At 39.4% G+C, this 24,900-nt stretch overlaps 1 protein-coding gene across 1 annotated transcript; it reads left to right on the top strand.

The window, feature by feature from the left end:
• The first annotated feature begins 10,077 nt into the window (after positions 1–10,077).
• LOC108363721 (uncharacterized) lies at positions 10,078–10,713 on the top strand. The gene has a single exon (XM_017617170.1). It carries the CDS (start codon positions 10,078–10,080, stop codon positions 10,711–10,713), a length of 636 nt encoding a protein of 211 aa, XP_017472659.1.
• Positions 10,714–24,900: the final 14,187 nt, after the last annotated feature.

Below are 24,900 nucleotides of genomic sequence, written 5' to 3'. Positions count from 1 at the left end.
AAAAAAAAAAGTTTCCGTACGTCATGCGGACTGCGCCCCTCGTGTCGGTTGGGCGGGAATGGAGGGTAAAAAGCCGTTGGGATTAATTAATTAATTAAAAATAGACCTGCTAGGTGGCGCGGGGGTCCAGTTATTTATAAAAGTCGTATTTATGAACCGATTTCTTTCAAATTCAAAAGGTATAGTAACAGCATAATGGAAAAAACGTTTACAAAAACGGAGCCGCTAGGGGGCGCGGGAGGCGAGATATTTATAAAAGTTGTATTTATGAACCGATTTCGTAAGCGTGATGAAAAAACCACTTGCGAAAAACGGACCCGCTGGGTGGTGCTGGAGTCGAGTTTTTTATAAAAGCCGTATTTATGAAACTATTTTGTTCATACACATTGGAAACGTTTATTACTTTCATGGTTATTTTTTTCCATTCGAAACATATTCAACCTTATCATGAGTTTCATCTTCCCTGAACCGGTTCACTTTTCGCTGTCGGTTTCCATCTACTTACTATGGGGGGAATCAAAATTTGCGCGTGAATTTTTTTTCGGGCGAAACTCAGGATAAGGAAGATTACATACATGAAATGAAAGCCATTTCCGTTTTTCGGACTAAACTCAAAAACCACTCAATAGAGCCCAGTCAAATTGTCGGAGGTTATACCTTGCATATATGGTCCTATAATAGGCTACTAGAAAACACGCTGGTGGCGCTGGAGTAGAGTTACTTAGAAAAGTATTTAAAAGTATTTATTAACAGATTTCTTTCAAATTCGGAGCGTGACTACCTGTATGATAAAAAATTCCTTTGCTAAAAATGGACCGCTGGAGTTAAGGTATTTAGAAAATCCGTATTTTTTATAAAATCTGATTGGAATTCATAATTCGTATTCATTTCATGACAAGCAAAGGTTTTGCAGAAAAGGGACCCAATGGATGACGCTGCACCCGAAATATATAGAAACCCCCGCGGGGTTTGTTCTGCTTTGGCCCTATGTTTATCTTAGACGAATATACTTTTCAGATGGCTAAATCAAAGATGCGTTTAAGTATGCATATAAAGATCGTAAGACTGTGTAAGCGTGATCTTGGATCTACCTCCGATTGACGAAATTGCCCGAGGCGGCCGTTATTACAGCAGTAAGACTCAAAGAAACCAATTCATAAATATTAAGACGAATTGTAAAAGTGGCGAATTGACGTTATTACAGCAGTAAGACTCAAAGAAACCAATTCATAAATATTAAAACGAATTGTGAAAAGTGGCGAATTGACAAGGAAAGATTCGACCACATCTGTCCACGAAGGACCACGATAGTTATATCAATGGCTTCATTTGAACGATATTCATGAGATCACACGACTCATTTAGCCAATGTACGGGAAAACTTTTCATCCTGTGGGGCAGCGAGGATTCTTGCCCTCCTATAATTGAAAACGCTCATCTGTGCTCTTGAGTTTCCGTATAAGGACTTTTATTGGTTTACATGGTACACCGGACCAAAGCTGAATTTGCAAGATCATAGAATAATATTACGCACGCTTGGCAGAGATCTCACAGGTGGAAATAAGACCATAGGTAAAACACATTACATCGAAAGGGATTAGTATTCCATATGGATTCCAGCGCTACTATTCTTGGCATATGTGTCAGGAGGATTCCATTTTTTAGTAGTTTTAATTTAAACTAAAAATGTTTACTTTACAGACTGCTTTTGCTTTTTTGAATTGGCCAACGCAAAAGATCTTATTAGGCGCCGCGAAGCAAGCGGGCATTTGCTAGTTTTCAGCACAGTTCCAATCACGATGACAATGCAATATAAAATATAAATTAATTCCCTAGATGGTCCAGGGGTCTTGATACAAAGGCGGTCAAAACACAGTAAAATGTATAGCTAACAGAGCGTAATTTGTCAAAGAAGGTAAAAACGCTATAAACTTGTTAAATAATAAGTAGCGCAACAAAACATTGCTATAAAAAATTCATTTTTGGCGCCTAAAAATTTCTCTTAAAATTGATGAATTGGAACTATAAATTAGCTTTAAAAATGTTTTATTTTATTTTATTTCAGTTTACATTCTTACAACATAACAACTAAAAAAAATAGAGTAACGAAAGGTACATAAATTCTCTAGTATAAGTTTCAAAACAGAAGAATAATTCAAGTATTCAATAAAAAAATTACTTCATATTGTTGTTGCAATATAAAACAAACATTTCAGCTAAATTTTCACGGTAAATACTTTTGTACATCGAAAATGTTCTTTCAACGTCCACGGAAGTTACAGGCGCATATTTGAAGGCCAACACTTCAGAAATTGTGTATGTGGAATAGTGACAGCATGTACATAGGTTTTCCTGCAATTTGGTCAGCAATGCTTTTCATCTCAATGTAGCCTTGGTTTTTCAATAACAACGAGCTGAGCTTTTCTTCTACTTCCACACATTCAACTCTGTCAATTGTTTTTTTGACATCTGCAACCACCTGCAATTGCGCTGTGAGCGCAAGACCGACATTATCCAGCTTTTTTATGGAATCCACCAGAAAACCATCTATAAAAATTATTCCTTGTCGAACATCAGTATCTACAAATAATATTTTCGCATTTTTAATAAATTGAGAATCGTTTGAATCTAATAATTCGAAAATTGTTCGAATATTTTCAAAATATTTAGCATAATAGCTAACTGCATCCAGCCATGTTCCCCACCGTGTTATTATGGGTGCAGGAGGGAATGGTATATCTGGCTCGCAATCCCTAAAAATTTTAGTCCGCGATGGAGCCGTAAGAAGAACTTTTTTTATGGTAGCAATTAAACGATCACCTTTAGGATTAGATTCGCGTATTTTTTCACAAAGCCTATGAAGAGCATGAGCAAGGCATGTCACGTGAATTAATTTGGGATAAAAGGCCTTTATGGCTATTCCAGCTTTCACCATGTAAGGTGCAGCATCTGTTAGAAACAACAATAGAGCATCCCTGTTAAAATTTGGACCCAAAAGTTTTATCGCGTCGTCAAACAGCCGTGCAATATTCGAATGAGAAAGAGAATGAGCGATGAAATTCAGAAGGTTCTAGAGTTGCCATGAGTGCGAGCGCAGGTATATAAGGCCTCCGCCACAACGAAGTGAGTTAGTTACAAGTTAGCAAGGTATAAGTTCAGTTGTGTTAGCAAGATTTATAAAGTGTTTTAATTGCCTTAACAAGCATAGCTATTTGTTGTTATTGCATAAACAAGTATTGTAAAGTGTTTGTTGACAATAAAGTTAATTGTACTGTAATCTTGTCATCGTAAGCGTTTATTCAACAATCCAGCGGTACGAACCGAAAAATTTTGGGAAATCCGTCAATTAAACAAGGATAATCGTAACAATATTAACGAAAAAATGGGTAAATTTATCTATTGAAAATTGGTTAAAACGAACCTTTATGAAAAGTGGTTCGGTTTTCGGTTCGGATCAAACATTTGTGGAAAATTTCGGTTGGGTTGATGGTTCAGTTAATTAATAGAAAAAAGCGGTTTTCCGGTTCAAAACCGGTTCAAGTCCTTTTTTATTACTGAAATAAGCATAATTTGGCATTTATTATGAATTCGGAAATTTTTGGCTCTAACAAATGCAGGTCAAAATGTTAAGATTTTTACAAAAAACTGTCCCATATTAAGGATTGTGTGATAGCTGTTATAATAAAAAACTTGTTAGTGCTACTTTTTGGTTGCCCTGATAATAAGTATAGTTTCATGCGCTAGTAAGAGAAATACCGGAAATTAGCTTCAGCTGTGTTTAACATGGCTAAACTGTTAAATTTTAGGCACTTCCGTTGAGAATTACCTTATATATATGGTTTCCTCACACAGGGAGCTAGTGAAATACAGAGATACGATAAAAGGCATCCAAAACTTTGACTGTTGTCTACTTCGGACGTGCTTTTTCTTTTGCTCTGCGCACAAACATAATAAGTTTTAGTTTTCCTTTCTCAAAATCTCTCTGTGCTAATTGTATGGCCCAGTGATGACTAAAGAACAAAATCTTAAATGCGATTTCGGACTTGGATAAACTTAAAAGCATATTTGTGTCATTAATCGAGCCAGCAAGTGATAACTCTATTACACCGCCACCTGCTATCAGTGATAAAAGAATTATTACGCGTTCAAAATCGAAAATAAGTGGCATTGTTGCTATTCCTATTGCAGAAACACCTAAAGCTACTAATTTCCGTGATTGTGGTGTTGCTGGTACTGTGTCAGCTATTGATGCTGTTGTTGCTGATAATATCGTTTCTGTTGTTCCTGGTAATAATACTGGTTTGACTGCTCATACTACTGCTGAAAATATTTATTCTATTCCTCCTCTTAATAATACTGGTTTGTCTGTGTTCGCTGCTTCTAAAACCGATTTTTCTTTGTTTTCTGCTGCTGCTTCGCCAGCCGCTGGTAATGCTCCCTGTGCTAGTGACCGCAGAACTCCACAGGCAAACACCGATGGCCTACCAACTGTCATTTTGACGAGCAATATGATTGCAAGTTTTTGTGTGTGGGCACTTTGATGTCTTGAAATAAGCATTTGCCGCATGACGCCACCAGACAACATTCTCTCAATTTCGGTGTTTAAAAACATTTAAATTTGTAAAAAAACTTGCTGAATAATTTCCTAAAACGTAATCATAAATAATCCAATAGGGAACAGATTTTTATTTAGATTTAGTATCAAAATTTCATCGCTGTTACCACCAGCACGCTTTCTTTCAAATGAAAATATGGCTGTCAAACTATCGAATTACCTAGATGTCAAGCAATAAGTGATGATATATATTGCAACCCAGGAGAAATAGGCGGTCTCCATTGGAAATATATTTTGTGACATGGTTATCACGACATCAGTGTTTTCCTGTGGAGACAGGGCCTGAAGGTTTCGCCGCTCCGACGTCTTCGTATGCCACTGCTGCAGCATTAATACCTGACGCTGTTGGTAACAATACTCCGATACATTATGCACAGTGGTTAACAGAAACCGTTTGTGTTTGGAACTAATGCTAACTCAGAACTTGAAGTTGTGGTTCGCTTAAAATGGCTACATCTTTCTTCGTTTGTATCTACTGTGAAGACTGAAAGTATCATTGAGTATGTAGCAAAGTACGCAGGTATCGATAAAGATAAGATTTCTTGCTTTTTGCTTGTGAAGAAAGGTTCCGATTTGAGAGCTCTCAAGCGCGTAAGTTTTAAGCTTGGAGTTCCGGAATGCTATTAGGACAAATTGCGTTCGTCGGATTTTTGGCCAGCTAACGTCGCGATCAGGCTTTTTGATTTTTTTCAAAAGGATCCTCAGGAGCTGCAAAAGAAATAAAAACGCAATCTATCTCAAATAGCCGTAAAATTAAAGTCTACTATCAAACTACGTCTGGACTCAGAACCAAATCTGAATCCGTCCGCATTTTAAGCTCGCAATTGGAATACGACTGCTTCGCATTAACTGAATCTTGGCTCAATTCCAACTTTTTTGTCGGCGCTGTTTGACGTGGTGTATTAATAGCTACCCGTCGCCATCTTCGGGCTGCTTTCTCTCCGCTCTTCGATGAAAATTCTATCTTGGACCAGATATGAGTAAAGTGGCAGGGCGCATGTGGTGTGCTATACATTTGTGTGTCATACATTCCGCCGGGCAGCTCTGATTATTTGTATAAGGCCCATGTTGACAACATTCTTGAACTTCAAGCGAACATAAGTGATAGTCAACTCTGTGTTCTAGGCGATTTTAACTTAAACAATATTTCCTGGAGCTATTTGGATAGTAATAATTTTGTCAGTCCATCTAACGTTAATAGCGTTTTGGAATCATATTTTATTGATAATCTGCTATGCACTTAATTATATCAAGTCAGTGTTTTTTAACGAATTAGGCCGAATTGTGGATTTGATTTTCGTTAGCTATAATATTAGCTTTGAGCTTTCGCATGCATCTAGCTACATCTCTCCTTCAAAAGCACCATACTCTATAAGTGTTGGAAATTGGATTTTTGAGTTACCTACTGGCATCCAGAGGGTAGCTTTTAATTACTCTCTTTGTGATTGTACGGAGTTAAATAATCATTTGATAGTTTTAGATTGGTCTCAGCTTTTTGGGAAGAAGGATGTAACTAGTTGCTTCAATATTTTTAAGTCTAACATTTACGATGTTTGGCTAAACAATATTCCACAATTACACTCTAAAACTAAGCTACCTTGGTTCTCTAAACTCAAAGTTCTCAAACGCTCAAACGACGCTAATGTGCGCGAACGTTATGTGTTTTATAGAGCTAAATTTAACAAGCTGAATAGAAATCATAGAAATTACATACACAATGTTGAAAGTAACATAAAAAGAAATCCTAAGTTTTTCTGGAGTTACATAAAGTCGAAAAAGGATTGCTCAAATATTCCCGCATCAGTTCAACTAGATGGTGTTTCAGCTATCTCTATTTTGGATGGTGTTAATCTTTTTGCTGACTTTTTCTCGTCTAATTTTATTTTAGATAACCCGGATAGTGTTTTTCCAGAGGACCCTTCTTTAAACTCAAATAGTTCTCTCAACTTCGGTAACTTATTTTTGTCTAATGAGGATATTGTTAATAGCATAACTAATTTAAAGTATTCCACTAATACTGACGCCGCTGGCTTCTCTCTTGTTAAAAAGCTGCCCCTCTCTTATCGAGCCTTTGAGACACATATTTAATATGTCATTGGCTGATGGGGTGTTTCTCGATGACTGGAAACTGGCTTTCATTACGCCGATTCTTAAAAGTGGTAATAAAAATGATATAGCGAACTATTTGTCGATTTCCAAGCTCACTTCTGTCTCTAAGCTGTTCGAATGTATCGTGAAGGACAAAATATACTGTGCTACTAAGCACTTGTGATATCCTAATCAACATGGACTTTTCCCGCGCAGATCAACGGTAACTAACTTAACGGTATTTACGGAGGATTCTTTTGCAACCTTGCAAAAGGGATTCCAAATTGATGCTGTCTACACGGATTTCTCTAAGGCCTTCGATAGGGTATCTCACCGTATCTTGATAGCTAACCTGGCGAGACTAGGCTTCCAATCTGCTTTCTTGAACTGGATTATATCGTATCTAAGTAACAGGCGCTGTGTTGTCGTAATTGAAAAGGTATCTTCCCGTTCGTTCATTGCTTCCTCATGTGTTCCCCAGGGCAGTATCTTGGGTTCTTTATTATTTGTGCTCTTTATTAATGATATTTTCTCTTGTTTCTGTAAGAGTAACTTCTTGCTGTATGCTGATGATCTGAAGAATTATTATGAAATTAGTTGCCCGTAAGATTCACTAACTCTCCCTCAGTAACTCTAATATTAGTAAATGTTATTATGCCTCCTATGCTAAGTTATAAAGACATCTACCTATTTCCTACTGTATCTCAAATGTGCCGCTGAAGTCAATTTGTGAATTTAAGGACTTGGGTATCTACTTTGATACTGTAGAAAATTAATTATATCAATATTGGGTTAGCAACATTTGGTTAGCAGCATTGTATTTAAAACAGTTAACTTTGACAGAACTTAACTTAAAGAAACTTTAACTTTGCATATAAATAAGTACCTATTGTAACACTGAAGAATGAACGATAAGTCAGTATTAAATCGACCGCCGAGACCGTCATTACGGGACAAAACTCGTGTGTGTAATTATATTTTTTATATGGTGCCGAAACCCGGGACGGTTGTGTAATCAAATCGTTAAGCGGATTATACACTAACGTGCAGGTTGAGTTAATACATATAAGCGAAAAAAAGCTTTATTAAAGCTATTAACGAACAAGTAAAAAAGTCTAAGTTCGGGCGGAGCCGAACATTAAATACCCGGCGCAAGTATTAAATATATGTTTTTCGCCTTTCCGAAAGCTACCGCTACATGGTAAACCGAGGTGTATCCATTTTGAGTAAATTGGCGTCCTTAAATTTCGAAATATTGAAGTTTCAAGCATATCTGAAATTTACTGTTATATGAAAAGCGGCCGTAATTTTAGTTCGATTTCAATAAGTTTCAACGTTTTGCTTCTATGTGGCAAGTACAATAACCACACCGAGTTTGGTACAAATTGGTAGAACGGTTACCGAGATACATATATGTGATCATAAGTGGGCGGTGCCACGCCCATTTTTCAAAATTGTATCCTAAACGTATTTCTTGGTAACGAATTGTTGCAAGCATCAATTTTGAATAAATTAGCTTCAATATTTACTGATTTATCGAAGATTTTGTATTTCTCGAAATTACCGTTATATGGGATGTGGGCGTGGTTATTGTCCGATTTTAGAAATTTTCGGCCAGTTGGTATGCTGTACCAGGGCCAACAACTGTGCCAAGTTTGGAAGAAATTGGTGTAGCGGTTACCAAGATATACACATGTAACCATAAGTGGGCGTGGCTACGCCCATTTGCCAAAATTTTGTAATATTCTTATTTTTCGTCTAAAACTCATTGCAAATATCAATTTTGAGTGAATTATCTTCAGTAGTTACTAAAATATCGCAGTTTTCGTTTTTCTGAAAATTACCGTTATATGGGAGGTAGGCGTGGTTATTGTCCGATTTTTAAAATTTTCAGCCATTTAGTATGCTGTACTAAGGCCAACAACTGTGCCAAGTTTGGAAGAAATTGGTGCAGCGGTTACCAAGATATACACATGTAACCATAAGTGGGCGTGGCTACGCCCATTTTCCAAAAATTTATAATATTCATGTTTTCCGTCTGAAACTCATTGTAAGTATCAATTTTGAGTGAATTATCTTCAGTAGTTACTAAAATATCGCAGTTTTCGTATTTCTTAAAATTACCGTTATATGGGAGGTAGGCGTGGTTATTATCCGATTTCGCCCATTTTCAATACCATCCGTCCCACGCCCAAAAGAAGTTCACGTACCAAGTTTCGTTAAGATATCTCAATTTTTACTCGAGTTATCGTGTGGACAGACGGACAGACGGACGGACGGACGGACGGACAGACAGTCACCGCTTAATCGATTTCTCTTTTCATTCTGATCATTTATGTATACATTTGTCTATATCTATCTCGATTCGTTTTGCCTGTTACAAACAACCGTTATGTGAACAAAGTTATAATACCCTTGTGCACAAGTGCGCTCGGGTATAAAAAGTGACTTATTTGAATAAATCGTAGCGAAATCTAATAACTAGAGCTCGGAATTTTGGTGAAAAATGGGTGCCGTGTATCGTTCCACGTGTCGCGTACAAGTCACGAAAGAACAGAATGCAGCAAAGAGAACGCCATGAAGAGGCGTCAACGTCAGCGAATGTAATAGGAGCAGTGGCCCTCAATACCATTGAATTCAGCGAAGGAGAAATATTTCTTCAAACAGCAAAAGCTGTCGTTAGCGAAATTAACAACTGCAGCAGCGTAATGTCGCGATTAATAATGAACAACGTTAGCCAGCGAATATACATTAGCGAAAAATTAACCAGCGTTCTTAACCTACCTACATGCGGATTTGAGAAAATGAAAGTTATGGCATTCGGTGACAAAAAACAAAATAAAAAAGCGACTAATTTTACAATTGTTGAGCTTTCACTGCAAAGCCAGTATAACGAAAAAGCGATACAAATTAAAGCGATTGTAGTGCCAAACTATGCGTACATATTTTACTCGTGCCAAATATTAAAAACAAAAAATTTAAGCACCTAGCAGTAGGAATAGCGGACAATAAAATTAGCAATGTAGAATTAATAGAGGGTATTAACATTTTAATCGGACAAGACAGTTATTGGAAATTGAATACAATACAATTACAATAACAAATTATGCTGAAGTTTGTGAGGAAACGTTTGACATAACAAAATTTTGGAACCTAGAGTCTCTTGGCATAAGTAGCAGCTTAGCGTGCGAAGAAAAATTAATAAAAAAAAAATATCCGAAATAAAGAAATTAAATTACCGTGTCGTAACCTTACCGTGGAAAAACTCTAGCGGAACATTGCATACTAATAAAGACATAGCACTTGGGAGATTACGTAGTTTACCAAATAAATTACTACAAACTAATGAAAAGCTAGTCGAGTACGATCTGTGTATGAGAGAACTATTACAAAGCGGTGTGGCAGAACAAGTCAGTGAGGTATCAGGTGGCATGCGGGTTTATTATATGCGTCATAAGCCAGTGTATCGAGAGGATAAAACTACGACAAAAACGCAAATAGTTTTCGACGCCTCTTCGAGCGAGCCGGGACTTATGTCTTTGAATGACCATTTAAGCGCAGGCGACAATCTTATAGCTGATCTTACAAAAACTTTGCTGAGATTTCGGTCGAATGCTATAGCGGTGATAGCAGATATAGAAAAGGCTTTCCTACAAATCTCAATAGCGGAGCAAGATCGTGACTCACATCGGTTTTTGTGGTATGAAACGGTGCCGAAAGAAAACGAGCTATTGCCAAAAATAGTCGAATATCGAATGGCGCGGGTGACATTTGGCACAACTTCGAGTCCTTTCTTGCAATCAGCGACAATACAAAAACACCTTATTGTATCTGCGCAGCAATATGGTCCCATATGCGACAAGCTGAAGAAATTGTTTTATGTTGACGATTTAATAATGAGCGTGTCCAGTCACGAAGAAGCTAAAACAACCTTCATTCAAGCAAATGAAATAATGGCAGCGGCGAAATTGAATTTGAGCAAATGGAATTCGAATGACGTTCGGCTATGAAAGTTTTTCAAAACCGAGGAAACAAAAGAAGCGAAAAGCCAAACATTTTTAGGCATCGATCGCTATGCAGGGAGCGATGAAATCAGCGTTAATGTAGCGAGTAGCAACGCGTATTTTCAAGCCTTAAGACCAACAAAGCGAAATGTCATGAAGGCTATGGCAAGAATTTATGACCCATTGGGAATGTGAGGGCCCTTTACGGTGCGAATAAAAATAGTTCTACAGAACATATGGAGAGAGAATATCGAGTGGGACCATACGCTAAGCGGAGACATATTGAGTGAATTTCAATGCTGGCAAGAAGAGCTGAATTTCCTTGCTGAATTTAAAATGCAACGAAGTCTCTCACAGAGCGAAGGAGTTAGAAACGAGCTTCACATATTCGCCGATGCCAGCCCGAAAGCCTCAACCTCAGGTTGTGTTGATGCTTGCAGTGCGCACATCGCGGATAAATGCATCCAATGTGCGTTAATTGAATTTTTGATAAATGAGGCTAAATTACTATATGTATATGTATGTACATACATACAAGTAAAATATAAATAAATTTAAGTAACACATACATAAGAAAACCTAAGTCATAAGTATTTCAATTGCATCATCCGCATCTTTCCTTTCCATGTTTACGCTTTGAGTACAAAATCACTTATGAGCCGCTCACCGTCTGTAGCAAACGACAGCGAGCATGTTGGCGCACATGTGCGCGGATATGTTCGTCGTGTGTAGCCATCGTAAGACAAATTGCAGCGAGAGGAACTATAATGTGGCGAATACTGCGGCAACACAAAGCGAACAACGAGAAATAGGCAGAATGTTCGAGGAATGACGTAGAATATTCCACAAAGGGAAACGTCAAGTTGGATGAACACTGCGAACAGAGAGAAAAAGAGAATGAGCGATGAACTTCAGAACGTTCGAGAGTTGCCATGAGTGCGAGCACAGGTATATAAGAGCCACGACACAGCGGAGCAAGCTACAAGTAAAGTGAGTTGCGAATAAGCAAGCTATAAGTTTAATTGTGTTAACAAGTATTGTAAAGCGTTGTTATTGCTTTAACAAGTATTGTAAAGTGTTTTTACTGTAGTAGCTAGTATTGTAAATTGTTTGTTGTACAATAAAGTTAATTGTACTACAATTTGGTCATCGTTAGCATTTATTTAACAATCCAGCGATACAAACCGAAGGATTTGGGAAATCCCTCAAGGTTTCGAAGATAATCGTAACAATTGGTGTCAGAAGTGGGATTGTTAAATAAATCCCAGAGGAGAAACTTCCAAAAATGGCAAACATTCTGGACTTAAAGATTGAGGAACTCAAACAGGAGTTGTAAAAGCGTAATTTGGTCACCTCCGGAAGAAAAGTGGAATTGTTATCCCGGTTGCGGGAGCCTATTGAAGCAGAAGGCATCGACGTGGACAAATACGACTTCCATGGTAAACCCGACGATACATCCGCAAAAGACGAACAGAAGGATGAGGCTGCTTGTTCGTCGAAGGATGTGCAGCAGACATCCGGGAAGGTTGAAGAACAGCAAAAGGCTCCAGGTTCACCAACAGCTATGGACATGAACACGTTATTGGCTGCAATTTCATCCCAGCTAGAAGCACAAAAAACATACTTGTCATCACAGCTGGATGAAAAGATCACGCAGCTTCAGGAGTGTTTAGTCAGAGACAATGCGCAACTCAAAGAAAGACAGGACAAAATCGAAGGAAAACAGGATAAAATCGAGGAGCGGAAAAATAAAATCGAAGTGCTTATTAAGGAAAAACAGGACAAAGTCGATGCTAAGGTGGACGAGTTGGAAGGTCGTCTTCGTGATTTGCAGTTGAATCGTCCAGCTAATTCGACGAACGCTCCCAAGGTAAAGACTCCATCCTTTGATGGCACTATTCCTTTCCAGGTCTTTAAGCTCCAGTTCGAAAAGACGGCTACAGCAAATCGTTGGAGCATGGAGGATAAATCCGCTGCGTTATTCGTCGCATTGAAAGGACCTGCAGCGGAAATCTTGCTGACTATTCCCGACTGTGAAAGGAACAATTACGATGCGTTAATGGATGCCGTGGAAAGACGTAATGGTAGCGAGCACAGGAGACAGATTTACCAGATGGAGCTGGAGAATCGCTGCCAGAAATCCAACGAGACTTTACAGGAATTCGCCTCTGAGATTGAAAGGTTGGCTCATTTGGCAATTGGAGACGCATCTGGTGAGCACCTTGAAAGGGTAAAAGTCCAGAGGTTCATCAACGGAATGCGGGACATGTATACCAAGCGAGAGACGTACGCGAATTCAAATGCAACATTTGCTGAAACGGTCTCGTATGCTCAGACACGTGAAACGGCGGCGCTCCTAAGTAGACCAGCCTACAAAGCCCATCGAGTGGAAGTGGAAACACCGTACGAGACAAATGAAATGCTGAAGAAGCTAATCCAACTGCTGGGCGAGAAAAAGCATGGATCTGGCAAATGTTTTAAATGTGGAAAGCCAGGCCACTTCGCCACAACAATTCAGCAGCACGCAAACGCAGGGCTGAGGGGGACGAATCCAACTCCAATCAGTCGTTAAACTTAAACGAGCCAGCAAGAAGGGCCGCGTGCTGGCTCCAGAAGTTGAAGGGCCCATAATCTCCGTCTCACAAATTGGCCGGAATGCGAGCAACCTCACTATTGGTGGATGTGTGAATGGGCAGGAGCGAGTGCTGACAGTGGATACTGGAGCGTCACATTCCATTATTCGACCTGATGTGACTACTTTTTATGTGAAGCCACTACCTGGAGCAAAGCTGCAGACTGCAACTGGTGAGCTAACCCAAGTGTTAGGAGAAGTACTATGCGAGGTAATAATCGACGGGTTGACTTCGTACACGAAGTTTATTGTGGCAGACATTGTGGATGAAGTCATCATCGGCGTGGATTTCTTACTTGGCCAAGGCATGAAGATTGACCTCCAGAGAATGATCCTGACAGATCGTCACAGGAAAGTGCCACTTAGGGTTGGTTACGACAGCCAGTACTGCAGTAGACGGTTAGTCTTAGAGGAAGTGTCGACAATTCCACCAGAAACGGAAGCGGTTAGTTGGGCGGAGGTTGGCAGTGATGGAGACGGAGTGGTTTCATCAGGAGAAGGAAGCGGTTCACCGATACAGGAAAAGCGTGACGGTTCCGCTAGCTCAGTGAAGAAGAGGTCGCAACAAGGAAGTGGTCATGGCGAGCCAGGCAGTGTTTCCGGCAGGAGGAAAGCCACTGAACCACGTTGCAATGGTGATACGCCGGTGGCCGGAAATGGAAGCGGCTGTGGAAGCAGTAGGCGCACTTTGAAGTGTCCCAAAAGAGGTGGTGGCAGTTAAGCCGGAAGCTAAGGGTGAGATTATATATGTCCGGTCAATGAAGTAAGCATCGGCGGAAGAGCGAGATACGAAACGACGGCGGAAGCTTCAGCGTAAGGATCCGGATGTAGAAAGATGTGCTAAAGGCAGTGCAGCACGAAGGCGGGAGTCTGGGTGTCATGGACAGATGATGCGGCATAGATCTAGCGAAAAGGGTGCCCACGAGAAGAGACATGGTCTGGTCACCACCAGTGGCCGGCAGAAGCACGACCATGTGAGTTGGTGCACTCCCGGAGATAAGCCGGAAGCAATGTCCAGTAACGCATTGTGGTTGTACATGTCGCAGCAGAAGAAAAGCTTTACTCTAAGAAAAGACTTGACTGGAAAGATCCGTTTAAGATTGACAAACGGCTGAAAGACGCAGTGGATCGAATCCAGTCAATGGGGAGACCGAGGACCAAGATGAAAGTGGTCCACTTGGAAAGACTTGCAGCGGTTGGAGCGGCAAGTGTGTCTGATCGGGACGATCAGACTTAGGTGGAGGGCAGTGTGGCGAATACTGCGGCAACACAAAGCGAACAACGCGAAATATTCAGAATGTTCGAGGAATGACGTAGAATGTTCCACAAAGAGAAACGTCAAGTTGGATGAACACTGCGAACAGCGAGAGAAAGAGAATGAGCGATGAACTTCAGAACGTTCGAGAGTTGCCATGAGTGCGAGCGCAGGTATATAAAAGCCACGACACAGCGGAGTTGGAGGGTTAGAAGTCAGCAAGCTACAAGTAAAGTCAGTTGCGAATAAGCAAGCTATAAGTTTAATTGTGTTAACAAGTTTTGTAAAGCGTTGTTATTGCTTTAACAACTATTGTAAAGTGTTTTTACTGTATTAGCGAGTATTGTAAATTGTTTGTTGTACAATAATGTTAATTGTACTACAATTTGGTCATCGTTAGCATTTATTTAACAATCCAGCGATACGAACCGAAAGATTTGGGAAATCCGTCAAGGTTTCGAGGATAATCGTAACAATAACAACAAATTTTGTATGTTCAAAAAATAGAGTGAGCCCATAGAAAAGTCCAAGCGTAGCGGCGAGCTTACATTACCTAAGCTGGAGCTCACTGAAGCCTTTACAGCAGCAAGACTAAAACAATTTCTAATTGATGCACTGGACTTCGAAGTGCACTCAACGACCTTGTGGACTCACTCAGCTATTGCACTCAATTGGATCAATGGACAAGGCAAGCAGATAAAGCCCTATGTAAAAGCGCAGTTAACGAGATAATTAAGATTACAAATATAAACGATTGGAGACATTGCCAAGGAAAAACAAATCCAGCTGATCTCTTAACACGAGGAGTGAAAGCTAAGGTGTTAGTCGGTTCAACCGTATGGAAACACGGACCCATCTGGCTGGGAGAGTCAAAATGGCCAGAGGAGTTCTTCGTCGACAAATTAACTAACCTGCTGTTAAATTAGAGCGGAAAATAAGCGCTCAGGATCTGGAACGGCTGCTTTAGCAAACTCAAGCGGCTCTTAAGAGTAACAGCGTACATATTACGATTCACACGAAACTTAAAAACAAACGCGGCGATTAGAAATCAGCAAAATACAAGTGGCGAAATCAGCGAGTTGTCAGCGAGCGAACTAAATTAAGCAGAATCTTATTGGATAAAATATACCCAGCAGAGCGAGTATAGGGAAGAAAATATGGCGTTGGAGCAACAGCGTTCGATACCATCGTATTCAAAAATCGGGTCATTGAACCCTGTTCTCGTTGATGACATCTTGAGGCTCAACAGCAGACTTCCGTCAAGCGATTATGGTAATTTTAGTCCAATAATTTTACCCAAAAATTCTCATTACAGCCAACTAGTTGTACGCGAGGCGCATCAAACCGTACTTCATGGTGGCATCAATTCAGTGATACGCCAAATACGAAAGAAATTTTGGATCGTGAAAGCGCGGCAGCTAATCAAAAGGACTCTGCGGCATTTCGTAATATGCAAGAGACTCAGTGGCGTAGCCAGAAGGGGCGGGGGGAGGGAGGGGGTTTGGGGGATAGATCCCCCCTTCGTCAGTGAAATGAAACTTTTTATTTTTGAATTAATAACACAATACTATTTTACCCTTCCGATTTATAATTTTTTTATTTCAGAGTGATGACAAATTATCTTTTTATGAATATATAAAATTTGTTGGTCTTTGAACCGGGGTTTCGGTTCGGTTCAACGGTTCGGAAAAAAAATAACGCGCAAGTTTATGCGTCAAGTGTCAAGTGTAACAACGCGCAAGTGTCAAGTGACTGTCAAATGAGATGGGGTGACATTTGATACTGCCACATGGTAAACAAACATGGTATGTATTACCATATTTAACAAAAAGAAAAAAGGGGGTAAATTTGTCTATTGAAAATTGGATGAAACGAACCTTTAAACCTTTATTAAAAGTGGTTCGGTTTTCGTTTCGGATCAAACATTTCGGTTCGGTTAATGGTTCAGTTAGTTTATAGAAAAGGCGGTTTTCCGGTTCAAAACCGGTTCACGTCCCTGGTGTTGAGCTAGAGCGGTTATCCCTAGAAACAACCCTTTGATGTCTATTAGCCAAATAGCTTTCAATTAGTTTCACTGCATCATTGCTGAACCCGAAATATGTGTCAAGCTTTCGAATGAGGATTCTATGGCAAACAGTGTCAAAAGCTTTCGAAAAATCCAATAAGGTGAGGATTGTTGGTTGCCTTTATCGAAGGATGGTCGAACGTCCTTCATGACTTTGAGCATAGCGATTGAGCAGCGATATCCCGATTGATTTTCAGATAAAAGGTCATTTTCTATCAGGTACTTCATCATTTGATTCAGTAATACTTTTTCGAAAATCTTTGATAAAGACGGTAAAATGCTGATTGGCCGAAAGTCACAGGGTTGCGAGGAATGACCTTTTTCGCAACAGGTATAATATTAGCCACTTTCCAGGCATCAGGAAATCTAAGTGAAGCTAGCGAAAAATTTATAATATGCGTTAAGGGTAATATGATGTAAGGAAGAACGAGCCTTATAAACCTTAAGCTTATTTTGTCCTCTCCGACAGCATTTGATTTAATTGAAAGAATGCAGGGTATTAAATAAAATCTGCGGCTAAAATTATACGAAATATTCACGTTGGGCACGAAACTATCATTCTCCTCAGGTAATTTAATTGCAAAGTAATCATTCATGGCTTCAACATCGATCATACACTCAGATTTCAAATTAGATTGGACTCCAAGCTGTTTTAAATTATTCCACAGAACTTTCGGAGGAAGACTAGTATTAAGTTTGTTTTGAAAATAACACATTTTTGACTCACGTGTGATTTTAGTTGCCCGGTTCCGCATACGTTTATATGCAACCCAATTTTCTTCATTCGCGTTTTTCTTCCAGAAATGATAGCTTTTGTTTCGAGCTCTTATCGCCTCAAGTACCCTCTTAGTGAACAATGGTTGCCTGTTTATATTAACTTTAATTTTCCTAAGTGGAATATATTTATCAAAAAGATAATTGACTAAATTGGAAGAATGTTCAACTTTTTCGTTAATACGGCAAAAAAACCAACAGTCGTTCCATGGTAGGGCTGAAGCTTCATTAGCTAGGACTTCAACATTGATTCCGTTAAAGTTTCGTGTATACAGGTACTCGGGCGAACTATTTATAATGGGTCTTAATACTAAATTATAGCTAAAAAAATTAAATCATGATCGCTCACACCACTAAGAGAAAGTTGCTCAAAGTGTATCACGCTGTTTACGTCCGAAGGCTTAGAATGGGGTCCAAAACGAGTAGGAAGCTTGCTTATAACATTTAATCCAGCACTTGATATATTATCCAAAAAAATTTTAGTACGGTCATTTTCCACAAGCAAATCTATATTCAAGTCGCCACACAAGAGTATGTGTTCATAAATTGCACTGTATTTATAAATATTTAGAAATAGGTTACTTAAATCGTATGGCTTATTACGATTATATATGCATATCACAAGGCACCGTTGGAAATTATTGTAAAATTCAACCATCAAAAACTCAACTGGATCATGATCATCTGACTTATATATTATTTTGCTCAGCAGTGTATTCTTGTAATATATCGCTATACCACCACCACGCTTACCCTGATGTCTGTCATTACGCACAACGCAAAAATCACGTAAGTTATATATTGTCATTGATGTCATTTTTAAACCACGTCTCAGTAATACATAAAAAAACAATACACACAGAATCAAAGACGTAATTCAAGTAGTCAAGCTTGGATTGATTCCAACTTCGCGCATTGAGATGGCAGACTTGAAATCCGGGGTGATAATTACTCACCAGTTTCAACAATATTTTTAGATTGAAATTGTTAGAACCACCAGATGAATTATTTAAAGCCATAAGTCATACATACAAACATGCACTTCAAATTGGCAGTGTGAAGACAAATATGAGATAGCAAGAGAAATAAGATAGGTCAGATAATAAGAGTTTAGTAAATTACAAATTGATCTTAACTTATATTCTAATCTACTATATTCTAAAATGTGGGCGTAAATAAGGGTTAAATGCATAATATGTATTCTCCCGGTAGACATAGCTAATCATTTAACTGAGGTGCTTATAAGAGAATCAACTTCAGCTCTGGTGCATACCAATTTAGGCTCTTCATTTGGCTTCAGTCGTACAAGAACCTTATCACGAATGGAGAACGCTGACGTTAATAACTTCTTTCTCTTCAGTTCAGTTGCATACGACATAACTTCTCTCAGACTTTTGGATAAGCTCTCATGCAAGTAAATCTTTCCATAGCCAGGCTCTTCAATATCAGAGAGTGCAAGCGACCTCTTTCTCGATTTACAAAAAGCAGCACTAACTTTAAAGAGCTGACTTCGATCGCGCGCAGAGTAATGTTTCCCAACAATAGGCACGTTGTTGCTGCTCTTTTGCATTTTGCTATTCACTTTTCGCAATCGAAATGCATCGCGCAGAGGTGGTGTTTTGTGTTGAACTGCACGGCAAATTCTAGTGAAAACATCAGGCAGACTCTCATTGACAGCTAGTGGGATGCCGTTAATAACTAAGTCAGTGGCGACGGCGCTGCTTTCTAGATCGTTGAGTTGATTCCGAACAGCAACAATTTCACTGCGCAAAGCCAAAACCTCAGCACACGAGTTCTCAACTGCAGCCACTCTTTGCTGTTTAGCCGCTATGGATTGCTTTAGATTTGCAGTTTCAGCAGTCAACTCATCATTCTTCTGCATTACCCTTTCTTCGGAGCTCTTCATTACTGACGACAACTCTTCAATTATGGACACTCTCTGCTCTTCAATTTTGCGCTCAACTCTGTCGACCATGGCTGTCGAGGGCACTTGCGGTGTTTTCGGGGGAGATGCGATTTTCGGTGTTGGGTTCTTGCGTGTAGCGGACATTATTGAATCCAAAAAAATAATATGTCTAATTACAGGTGTCAGCACTGTAGCATCACACGTACACTGATACACAGGTGTAGCACCAATTATTTGGAAATTTAAACTTTGTGTTAGAGTAAAAATCGAGAAAAACTTATGAGCACCGCACAAACACGTCTTATTCACTCAGCATCTCATTTCGCGCGACAAACTTTTTAAAAACGATGTAAATCAGTACAAATTGTTAGTAATTTGTTTTTGTTATTTTATGGCCTTATAACAATTATACTCAAAATTTTTTATTGAGCTTGAGGCCGTTTTTAATGAAAAACGTATTGCGGAAAAGCAACAATAATTTGAAAAAATTGTAGAAATGCGTAGGCAACTGGCTGAGTCAGGGGGATCATCGGTTCTATCATACTGAAAGAAGCCTGATGAGGAAATGTGGTGATTTCCGAAATAGCTATTACTTCTACCATTTTTTCAAATTACTGTAGCTTTTCCACAATAAGTTTTTCATTAAAAACGGCCTCAAGCTCAATAAAAAATTTTGAATATAATTGTTAGTAATTTTTATTAGAGTTTGAGTAACTCCTTTCACTATTTGGCTTTTAGTAACTTTAACGAAAGTTTAAGTTATTTTATTTTATTAATTTTAGTGCAGTTTTTACAAATTTTTCTTGCCAAAAAATCTTTTGTTACACTGCTTTATTTTATTCTTTTGATTGTACATGCTAAATAAAAGCATGTTTAAAAACAAAATATTTTTTTTACATTATTTTATTAAATATTGGTCTCAATGTCGTACGACCAAAAAAATATTGGTAACTTAAAAAAAATGTATTTGTTAAGGTAGCGGTAGTAAATTATGCTTTTCAAAAATCATTCGGTTGAAAATTCGGAAAAAATGCGAAACAATTCTTTACAGTTAAAATTATTAAATTCTGTATTCAAAAATTCTATAAGAACCAAATGACGTAGAATTAAAATTCTGGAAAGTAAAATTCTGCATTCAAAATTATTTTGGGCCAAACTTCAGCATTTTTTACAAGCTTTTATTTAAATTCACTTGTAGAGATGTGTCTTCAAATATGCACTATGCAAGTTTTTTCGTGACTGTCCCAAATAATTATCAACCCAAAGTGCATATAAATTTATATAATAAATGAAATCTTAAAAATATACCCTTTTTTATTTATGAAAACGTAAGAAATTTTAATAAGATATTTTTATAAAAATAAAAAGAAATTCTTAAAAAATCGAGAAGATTTCCTTTAAAAATAGTAAGAATTCGTTTTTAATATAATCAAGAAGCTTGTCTTATGAAAACAAACAGAGCGATCACCATAAAAAACAATACGATTTCCTTTTATATATATATTTAAAGAAGCAACCTTATAAAAATAAAAGTTTTCTTTTTGCTCTTATTAAAAAGATTTTTCCTCTGGGAATAAGAAGAATATCTTCTTAACAAAAAACCATAGATATCGCATTAGTTTTGTTCTATTTTATTAGGTGATTTTTTCTCTGTGTGCTTCCGCATGTACGTGAGCTTCTCTCCTTCAAAATGAGATATAATTTATTAAATTTGATAAAACATTAAAGGAGATATCGTTTGGTAACAAAAAATACCTTTTAGAAATAAGCATATAGATATTTAAGTAGTTGGCAACCCTCTTCAAAATTATTACTTTTGGTTAAGAGTGCATTTAATTGCGTTTCATTTGCTGAATGCGTTGCAATATTTTACTCAAGATATATGCATATATGTATTTAAGTCACTAAAATTTTAAGCAGGTGGCAATCCTAATAGTTTTTATTTTTTACCTCAACCAGTGAAGCTATCCTATTTTTTCTAAAATAATTTTTCATATAAAACGGCCTGAAGCTCAATAAGACGTGTTTAAGGTGATTTATCAGGCAAAAAAAAAACATAAAATCGGTAATAAATTGAATTACTTGAATTGTATTGAATTTATTTATATCGCTGAGTTGTATAAACCAGACACTCTTTTGTGCTAATAAAATTCCCGGCATACCTACTATTAAAAAGGCTTGACTGTTTACGAAAATAAGAAAACACAATGCAAATGTTATGCTCATTTAGCTTTAATGTGAGGAATGAAATTGTTTTGATGATTTCATTATTTCCTTTAAGTTTATTGGAAGCTTTGTCAATTTGACACTTAACTCATTTGACGCTGAAAGCTTGCTTCTGTATTTATTTTTTATGTAAGCATTTGTTGAAAATGCAGACTCACATACGTAGATATTCTTGCAACCGACGAAAGTTGGCGATGTTTGCGCTTCCAACACATAGGTTAGGTTAGGTTAGGTTGGAGTGGCAGCCCCGCGCAGAGCGCGGAGCACAGGTGGGCTGGAAAATTCCGTTGTGATACCATTGGCCGAAGCCATTTGTTTCTTTCCCTTCCTTAGTAACTTAACCACCGAGTGCGTTTTATATAGCACAAAAACAAGGACGTTCGCCGAGTTCAAATCGGCTAAACAATCTAGAAAGTACTTGTTNGGTGGGCTGGAAAATTCCGTTGTGATACCATTGGCCGAAGCCATTTGTTTCTTTCCCTTCCTTAGTAACTTAACCACCGAGTGCGTTTTATATAGCACAAAAACAAGGACGTTCGCCGAGTTCAAATCGGCTAAACAATCTAGAAAGTACTTGTTGAAGAATCGGTTGCGCGTGTTGGTCAGGGCGGGACAATGGCAGAGATAGTGTTCAACGGTCTCCACCTCTTCCTCGTCTCTGCAACTGCGACAAAAATCGTTGGTGGGGTATCCTAGCCTTTTTCCGTGTGTGCCCATCAGGCAGTGTCCGGTGATAACCCCGACTACTAATCTGAGAGACGAATTCCGTCTTTAGTCTGTGTTTGCAGGAGGTTAGAGGTATGCCCGCATTCTGAGCAGAATTGACTTCAGATATTTCCGTCCCTCTCCTTGCCAGCTCGTCGGCTAGGCAGTTGCCAGGAATGTCCCTGTGACCAGGGGCCCATACAACAGTCAAGGAGCATTTTGATGCCAGCAGGTTGAGAATCTTCCTGCATTCTATGGCTGCTTTGGACGTTGTTCCGTTAGAATTGAGATATTTGATAGCAGCCTGGCTGTCAGAATAGATAGCAATAGGCCGTCCTGGAGGGGCGGAGGTTATAACCCACCATGAGGAGTGGTATAATCTATCTGTCGTAGATTATCCGGTAGAGTTTTAAGTATTTTTGGTGTCCGAAACTGAGGTCTCTCCACGGCTGGATTGTATTTAACCTGACCGCACTGCAGCCGGTACCAAATTTTCCGCAGAGATCCACAGGTGGAAGATTTAACATTATTTCCAGAGATTTGGTAGGTGTGGTGGGCAGTGCTCAAGTGACTAGCATGGCAGCCGTCCTCTGCACCCGTTCCACCTTGGCTCTGGANTACCAAATTTTCCGCAGAGATCCACAGGTGGAAGATTTAACATTATTTCCAGAGATTTGGTAGGTGTGGTGGGCAGTGCTCAAGTGACTAGCATGGCAGCCGTCCTCTGCACCCGTTCCACCTTGGCTCTGGACAAAGTGTTGCTTAGCGCAGGCCACCATACGGTGACCCCGTAGAAAAGGATGGGTCTTATCACAGCTGTGTACATCCAGTGTACTATGTGTGGTTTTATTCCACATTTTTTGCCTATTGCCGCCTTACTGGCATAAAGGGCGGTATTAGCCTTTCTGGAGGGGTCTTCAAAGTTTCGCTTCCAGTCAAGTTTTTTGTCTAGAATAATTCCAAGGTATTTGACCTCGGTTGAGAGAGTAAGTGCCACTCCGTTTAGGGTGGGAGGTTTAAATAAGGGAGTTTTATACTTCCTTGTGAAAAGTACCATTTCCGTTTTGGTAGGATTGACGCTAAGTCCACATTCCTTGGACCAGATGTTTACCAGACCGAGTGCGTTTTGCAATAACTCACTCAGGACCTGAAGATGTTTGCCCGTTGCCACGATTGCTATGTCATCAGCGTACGCTATGACTTGACAACCGGTGCCCTTTAGGCTTAGAAGTAGGGTGTTCACTGTTAGATTTCAGAGCAGAGGGGAGAGAACTCTGCTGAGGGGGGCCTCTGGTCACATAATTTGTGATGGAACCATCCCCCAGTTCTGATAGAATAGTTCTTTTCACAAGAAGGATCCAAACGAAATCTACCAGACCCCGCTGCACCCCCGCCATGAGAAGGGAGTTAACAACAGACTTCGGGTAGACATTGTTGAAAGCACCCTCGATATCGAGAAAAACTCCGAGCGTGTATTCCCTTAATGCCAACCCTCCTTCCTTTGGAATATGCATGTTGGTTCGGGGAGAGGTTGTAATTTTTTATATTCCGTCGAATATATTCTTCGATGAGCCTCTCTAGAGTTTTAAGGAAGAATGCAGTGAGGCTTATAGGCCTGAAATCCTTCGGTTTCACATGTGCGGCCTTGCNCTTAATGCCAACCCTCCTTCCTTTGGAATATGCATGTTGGTTCGGGGAGAGGTTGTAATTTTTTATATTCCGTCGAATATATTCGTCGATGAGCCTCTCTAGAGTTTTAAGGAAGAATGAAGTGAGGCTTATAGGCCTGAAATCCTTCGGTTTCACATGTGCGGCCTTGCCTCCTTTTGGTAAGAATACAGCTTTTGCCTTTGTCCACTCATGTGGTATGTGGGTCAGGGTTAGGCAGGATGTAAAAATCTGAGAAAGCAGGGGACACAGTATGTCCTTAGCTTCCTGTTGTTGAGCGGGACAAATTCCGTCAAGGCCCGGAGATTTGTAGGGTTGGAAGGACATTACAGCCCATTCCACCCTCTCCTCACTTACGACGTCCCTAACGGTATCACCCAGAGACAAGTAGGTCCTAGGACCGGGCGAAAAACCGGAGGTGTCGTCCGAGCAGCCCGGGAAGTGAGTGCTCATAAGGACCTCCAGCATTTCGTTACATGATGTCGTCCAGTCACCGTTAGGCTTCTGGATAGAGTTCATACTCGAAAAGGATTTCGAGAGAACTTGGCTTCAGAGTTCTCTTCTATGCTATTGCAGAAGTTTTGACAAGATTCGCGCTTCGCCCTCGTCTTGGCCTTCTTGAAAACTTTGAGTGCGTCTTTGTATGGTTGCCAAAGACCTGTTTGCTTAGCATGAATGAAAAGCCTCCTGCTGTTCTTCCCCAGTGCTGAAATCTCAGGATTCCACCACTGGGGTTTCTTTTTGCCCTTCGGGAGGGGGACTGGGCAGGAGGCTTTGAAAGCAGCATTACAGGCATTTGCCACAAAGTTCACNAAGGATTTCGAGAGAACTTGGCTTCAGAGTTCTCTTCTATGCTATTGCAGAAGTTTTGACAAGATTCGCGCTTCGCCCTCGTCTTGGCCTTCTTGAAAACTTTGAGTGCGTCTTTGTATGGTTGCCAAAGACCTGTTTGCTTAGCATGA

Source organism: Rhagoletis zephyria, unplaced genomic scaffold, assembly GCF_001687245.7.
Source record: "Rhagoletis zephyria isolate East Lansing unplaced genomic scaffold, Rhagoletis_zephyria_1.1 Rzeph_scaffold_01349, whole genome shotgun sequence".
NCBI lineage: Eukaryota > Metazoa > Arthropoda > Insecta > Diptera > Tephritidae > Rhagoletis > Rhagoletis zephyria.
This window is presented reverse-complemented; position numbering and strand designations above follow the sequence as displayed.